Here is a 7,500-nt window from a genome sequence, read left to right on the forward strand (position 1 = left end):
CACGTCAGAAATACTAGGGATAAAAGCTCTTAAAATTCATTGCTACCCAACAAAAAATTATTATTCTCCAGTAACCATTACCAGAAGGAGTCCTCGCCAACGACAAGATACCTTGCCGACAGTGCGCCTGGCAGACCACCGCCGGAGAGATGGCAATGGCGAGCTCCAAGTCCGAGGATATTTTGGGCGAGAAATGGGACCGCTGCGTCGCTGACACTCTCATCAAGATAGGTGGGGCTCAGAGTTCGGGACTGCTGTTCACTGCGAGGGTTAATTTCGTCGTTTCTTACGATTTGCAATTATATTTATTGGTACTTTATCAGACGTTGCTTTGCTTTTGTGAATATTTTTAATATCTTTTTTTAAACTGATATATGTGTTGCTTCTCTCCCTTTATTCAGGACTTTATGAAATTGGTGTGCTCTTACTTACGGTAGTTCCTGGACTACGAACATGACATTTTATTTGTTGCTTATCGAGGTAGTTTCTATAACAACAGCTTTACCAGAACGAAGGCAGGGAAGGGCATGAAATATATCGGGGAAATTATGGGGCAAAACAGGACCCCCGTGGTTGTTAAACAAAATGTCGTAACCCAACATCCAACCTAACCTAACACCATGGTATATATTCCCTAGCCAGTGGGGTCTGCCCCCTGGACCCCCGTGGTAGTATATGCACCTAGCCATGGACTCCCGTGGTAGTATATGCGTCTAGAATTCACCCTCGCAATGTAAACAAGATGAGCAACTTAGCCAAAATTGGGGGTTCTTCTCTTTTCTTTTACCTATAGCACCATTGTGAAGCATTTGCACACATATAGCCATAGAAGAACTTTGTCTTGGTTTGTATTGTTCCATCATTTCATGTAGGTTTTATTACCCAACTCTGTCACTACCTTATACTACATATTGTCCGTGTCGGTCGACTAGTTTTACAGGAGCTCTGGTCATGCGTTTATAGTATGGAATTCTCGCTGTACCTATGCAGGGTATAGCACATGATAACGAGTCTGTGCGATTATCTCTCCTGCTGTGATTACATGGAGGATTCTTTGTTTTTCTGGGTCGGGGATGGAGATACAACCCTCTTCATTAGATAGTATATTGACTGATTCAGTACTCTGATTATTGCAGAATTCAAGAATTCCACACTGCAGACACATGATCGGAACTCCTGGAAAAATAGTCGGTAAATGTTAAGTTTCATCCAGCCTCCGACTTTCGAAACCACTTTTTTTGGAGTGTAATCTCCCCTCGTAGTTTAACGCTGTTATGCTGTTGCTTTCCGTCGCATTTGACTCGTTGATGAGTAGCGGAACTTGTATTCCCCGACGGCAAAGTTGATCAAATGTGTAAGATTCGGCTTCGCACTGTATTAAGGGGGGGTAATTAGCATGATTTACACACAGAAAAACAAGAAAAACACTAAATTAACTTAAAATCGGGTTTGTTGAAACTCTACGGGGACAGTGGCCATGTTTCACCTATGCAATTACGGTATACAATTCGGCGGTTAAATCCAGGATTATTTTTTGCCTGATTGACGGACAATACAAATGAATCAAACCATGTTTGGGCACAATCAACTTTTCAATATGAAAATGCGTTTCGAAAGTTTCCAGATGACCGTTTCAAATTCATACACAAGCTTCATTAATAGTTCCTCAAATAACAACGGTATTTTGATTGACTGCGATAATAAATACAAAGCAAAGAAACAAAAAAAAGCGCTACTGACAGTTACGTGTCGCGCACGGAGACCGTGCCGCAACGGCACACGCAGTCTCCGTGAATTTTATTCTCAAACAAAAAACTTACACATTTTTGTAACACACCTTGCAAACTTTAGTGATGATTGTCGTCAAATATGGTAACCGTTCAATACTTATACTTGTCTTAAAATGTAAGATGGAACTTATTGACCTTTGCCTGAGCCGAAAATACTTCGGAGGCCGTGGCGAGGCTTCAGGCCGCGCAGCCAAGCCTTATTGCTCGTCCCGCGGAATTATGAAAGCTTTAGCCTGATTTCGTCGCGCGCGGCCACGACACCCACTGCGGTCGGTTGCAATAGCCAAATCGGAAATAATTTGTATTAATAATGCATGTATTATTATCCTATTAAAAGTATGCATTTTTATTACATTAATTGGCTTATTACTTGAAATGTACTTCGTGCAATAACTATGTAGATTTCGGCGGTTCTCGTTAAACGTTACTTAAATTTTACTAACCTTATATCGTCCCGTCTCCGTTATTAAGTTTTACAATAACACGTCCTCGGCGTAGCAATATTTCCAGTTATACGTGTATTTCGCAATTTGTAAACATTTCTGCCGGCTACTATATTTTTTTTTCACACGTACACTTCCTTGACCACCGGACAGATACACACTAAAGGTTTTCCATGGGCGAGGGCAGGGCTTTCCGAAAAAACTGTTTTTGATTGGTCAGAAAACTGTGACGTCATTGCCTGAAGTTTTCATTGGCTAGAATTTCTCAGTCTGTAATCGCCAAGTTGTCAGTAATTGGTCGTTATACATGGTGTCCTTGTCTTACTGTTTCACACATTAATAATTTATTATCGGTATTTCAGAAGAAATATGTCTTTACGTGCGCGAAAAAAGGTATTTGCTTTGTATTAGGTTTTATTTTACCATATGCATACAAGCAATCAGGTAAGTGTGAGCTCTTACCCGATTTTAATCGCTCTCTGAAGAACTACCATCCAGAGGAACTGTGTGTGGGGGGGGGGGGGGGCAGGTGACGGAAGAATTCTTTCTTTCCCGCCTTGCGGCGTGTATAATTCTGCCGCTTGTGAAAAACATGAATTAATCAATTCTTTTTCAACACCATGTAACCATGGTGTTGTAGGTTACGGTAGGCAGCCCATCCATCACCGTATATCACACTGTCTGGTTTTATATATTTCTTAATAAGGGGTATGAGCGTGTCTGCACTGCGGTCAGTGTCAACCAATGGCACAATTAATTTCCTTTTACTCACACGCTCAATACCCCCAAAGACCCACACCTGGCTCTTCTTCTTTATGATTTGCGAAGTTCTAGCTTCGCCCGGGACCTGGCTCAACTGTCTGCCCCTCTTATACTTACGGCGCACGAGCAGCGTCTCGTCTATCTCAAGTATTACACCGGCACCTCCTATTGAATTTTGATTTTGTAACCAATATTCGGTTACTTCAGAACAAAAACTCCTCCAATCTACGCTAGTTGGCTTAGAAACGTGCCTTTGTAATCGCTGGTCGATAAAACGCAACTTTTACGCCGTTTTGTCTTTGCTATTTTTTCTATCTGCCACAATACCATATATGTCGATCTTCACGATATTTGCAAGGTAAATCGCAATGCGGGCAACTTACCGCTCTTGGCAAAACACCGTGTGCTCTCAGGAACTCTACAGCGTTATCATTTTTTTTCTTCAAAATAATCAGATATAACTCTATAGTAATGCGGGTCACAACCTACGCACCTGAGATCCATTTTGAGCAAAGATTTGGTATATTTGCTTTCCTTGCCTTGTGATTGGTTTATAGCATTTCCTGTAATGCTTTTGGCTTTCGTGACAAATGTCACGCGGATGTGGTATTGAATAAAAGTTTCAAAAGGTTTCGTGCGCTGTTCATGCGGTAACATTGTTGATTTTGAAAATCGCGCGCAATTCTTCAGTTCCCTCTTGCCCGTAATATGGACCATACACATCGATTTGCGCAGAGTAAGAAATGTCATAATTACTGTAAATACTCGATTTTATGATGGTATTACTCGTGTATTGTCAGACATTTTAATGTAGAAAGAAAATCACCTTCATGTAAGTTTATGGGGAATTTTTGTAGTTACGAAATGAAAGTATTACAATAAATGAACCAAAATAAAACGGTATCATTGTTTTGTTTACAAAAAGTAGGAAAGGATATCGGATGGCGATTTTTAAAATATTGAGATAGTTTTTCATTTGGGGCTCTGTGACACTTGCGTGTCCAATAACTTCGTTATTTCTGATTTGCGACGGAAGTTCATAGAAGATAAGTTTCTTAGATTTATTTGCTCTATCACATGCATATATTTTTTTCCGGTTTAAAGACGGCTAGTCAGAACTTTACCTATACCAAATAGTCAATAAATATCACACTATAAACGTAGCCACAGCCTTACTAGAAACAGGTGTTATATGCATATTATGACTGCCCCTAATGCTGCTTTCGGAACTCCATGTCTTGCTCATACAGACAATTCAATTCTGGGTCATTTATAAAGCTATATAGTGGATATAGAGAAGAAATAGATATAAGTATCTATCTCAGCTTGTTATTTGAGCCCAACAAGTGCCCCAAATGCCAAAAAAGTAATTAGAAACCAAGGAATATGGACCGTAGACGGAAGCAAAGAAAAAGTTCGGTCTTTCACTTTATAAAGGTATGTGGTTTTACCCTGGGGGGTTCAGAGAGCAGAGCCCCTTGGCTAGGGAATATATAGATTGTATTTTCTTAAAGCCACGGGTATCTAGGCTGCGTAGCCCCCTGGCTAGGCGCATATAATTAGGCTAGGCTAAGCTAGGTTAGGTTAGGTTTATATATTACTATGGGGTCCAGGGGTCGTATCCCCTGGCTAGGTGCACATAATACTACGGGCGATTCCCATCGTTTTTTGTGCTTTTCGGGACAGAAATTGACTTTTTAACGTTTCGTAAATCACTTTTTCCAATTTCTGCAAGTTCCTATTGACATCCAGTGCCATCCATTATCCCCCCCCCCCCCCCTTCAACCCCCGGTTCCCCACGCATCCCCCAAGATCGTTGGGTAGAGGAAACATAAAAAAAAATTTGGAACTTAGTATCTGGGAGGGAGCGTTGCTCTCTGTAACTTCAGTCTGGAAGAGCCATAAAATAACCTATCAATATCATATGTTTGCTTGCAAATGTCATTGTTTAAGTACTAAGACTATTGTAACTTCATTTTTTCCTGCTTGCCTGGCTATGAAGGAGGGTAAGATAGGTGAGATGAAGAGCTTGTCCTAAACGCCAAAGTAGGGGTTCCAAATGGTCAAAACATCATGCCTAACTTGTCATACATGTAGCATAAGGACACTGCCATAGACAGAGGATAAAACTAGACGTATTAATAATGAAATAATCTGTAGGCAATGAATCAACTTATAAATGAAGAAAACATGTTGATGAAGGCCTCACCTTGACACTGAACAATTAACTGTGTTGACACAGTCTAATCTGTCAGTTAATTTATAGTTTTCCCCAACCAACAATTTTGTGATGTACCCTATATTTTTGGTAAACTTTCTGCGCATGTCAACCAAGAGTACAGTAAAATAAGTGTGTGGAGTGGATACCTTGACAAAAAGTAAGACACTTTTCATCTATGGCAAAAGGTGCAGAAATCTAAAATAAGGGAGATACAGGACAGAGAAGACAGAAGATCGCCCCTTCATTTACTAAGTCCCCTTCCATGTTTACTTCGCGAAAACCAAAACAAATGTGACGCGAAACTCATTACTGTGATCCATTAAGTAGTCCATGTATTGCTACGCGCTTGTGAGAAGGCTTATTTTGTCATTACTAACGTCTGTTTTCCCGAATTCAAGTATGTAATGCATTCTTCTAGTTTTATTATACTTCTTTTATGTCTTTTGGTAATTATTTATGCTATTCTGAACAATAACCTTGTGCGCATGCGCGTGTTCACCGGGAGATTTGACAGCTCGTCTGGCGGCCATTCAGTGAGAAACGCCGGTGAGAAATGTTTCGTTTTAAGTGCTGCGTCGATCCGGGTCGTTTTTAAAGTCATATTGGGGATATACAGGACAAATGGACATTATTCTCAATCAAAGCCTGATATTGGAGCCCAACAACTGCCCCAAATGCCGAAAAAAGTGATTAGAAAGCAAGCAATTCTGACAGACGGAAGCGCAGAAAAGTTCGATCTTTCGCTATATAAAGGTTTGTGGCTTAATCCTGGGGCTAGGTGTATATACTACTAAGGGGGTCCAGGGGGCATAGGCCCCTGGCTAGGCGTATGTATCACCACAGGGTTCAGGGGGCAAAGCCCCCTGGCTAGACGCATTTAATACATCGGGGGTTCAGGAGGCAGAGCCCCCTGGCTAGGGAATATATAGATCGTAGTGTATAAATCCCACAGGGTTAGGTTAGGTTGGTTTATTGGTTAGGACGCATTGTACGATTACCACAGGGGATCTGGATCATGTGAAATCCCGTAGATATTTTGCTTTGGTTCCTGTAGAGTTTTTCGAAAATTGGCATGTCGGTCCGTTGACTCTCAAAGATGGCGGTAATGTCCATAGTTTCATTTGTCGATTTTAAGCGTTTTTTGTGCTTGTTTTACACACTTCTGTTCTCTATATTGCTTATTTAAGCCTGTTTTACCCCGTAATTTCCCTGATCTACTTCATGCCCTCCCCTGCTATTGGGACTTATCAAATCACATCAAGATTGTCGGCTGGAGAATCCAACAGAGATTATCATCAGATTCGTTCTCATCACACAAGAACAAATCTGATGATATAAATATTGTAAGGGAAGACCCGATTGTCATAGTCGGAAAATTAACCCTAGTGTGGTAGATGTCCTAATTCATGTATGGGTGGTTTCTGGGGGAAGTTTTGATTTATCTCTACCACAGAAATGTTTTCTTTATAGACTTAAATCTGAAAGTTTGAATAAGGGAACTCCCAGTGACAAGCCTCTCAGACACAAAAGGAGTTGAAGGTGCTAAGACCTTTTCTAAAGGACTTCGAAAGGTCCATACAAAGTAGTAATCGCCTCACTCCTGCAATGGAATTGTCTTGGATTGCATGCCTCTTGGGAAGAATTATGCAGTCTTGCTGCTCATTTCTCCCCTATGTATTTCTCAAAGAGACAATGGTTGGGGATGTTGCCTCACCTGGTCCTCATGGTTATCATGCAGTTTACTCTGCCCCATTCCCCGAGCAACCCTGCCTGCGGAACAGGGTTCACCTTATGTAGTCCTGAGAAAAAGGCAATTACCTAATTGTAGTACAAGATGGCTTTAGAAAGATGCATTCTACCGCAGATGCCCTTTTATCCCTAGAATCTTCACTCTGAACAGTCTTTGCCTCTCACCAACACCACGTCACAGACTTGTTTGATCTTGAGAAGGCACATGACACAACCTGGCATCATGCAGTTTAATTTGATTTGTACAAGTTTGGCATGCGTAGTAATCATGTGATAGCAGAATTTGCTTTTAATATCGTGACCAAAGCTATATTTATCTAACCTGACTGAAGAAAAGGCCTGAATGCTGTGTTGCACATTTAATGTACTCTCGTTATGCAAGAGTACGATTTACAAATAAAAGCAAATAACAAGAAAATATGAATGAACAGAGATACCATTAAACAAGCATGTTCCACAAGTTCATTGGAACATATAAAGAACATAAAATGGATTCATCAACTCACTGAGTTAAAATAAAGAAAATAAAATGTGA

The 7,500-nt window shown here is 40.7% G+C and overlaps 1 protein-coding gene across 3 annotated transcripts in view; it reads left to right on the plus strand.

The window, feature by feature from the left end:
* The window catches only part of LOC125030644 (MICOS complex subunit Mic10-like), a 23,959-nt gene that overhangs the window by 61 nt on the left and 16,398 nt on the right, over positions 1-7,500 (plus strand). For 2 of the 3 annotated variants that reach the window (XM_047620820.1, XM_047620819.1), the window contains exon 1: positions 1-311. This exon is cut by the window's left edge. In XM_047620820.1, the coding sequence (XP_047476776.1) occupies positions 150-311 (162 nt within the window). In that variant the 5' untranslated portion in view covers positions 1-149. The remainder of the gene's footprint in view (positions 312-7,500) is intronic. The other variant, XM_047620821.1, reaches the window with a different exon arrangement.

Source organism: Penaeus chinensis, chromosome 11 (assembly GCF_019202785.1).
Source record: "Penaeus chinensis breed Huanghai No. 1 chromosome 11, ASM1920278v2, whole genome shotgun sequence".
NCBI classification, from domain to species: domain Eukaryota; kingdom Metazoa; phylum Arthropoda; class Malacostraca; order Decapoda; family Penaeidae; genus Penaeus; species Penaeus chinensis.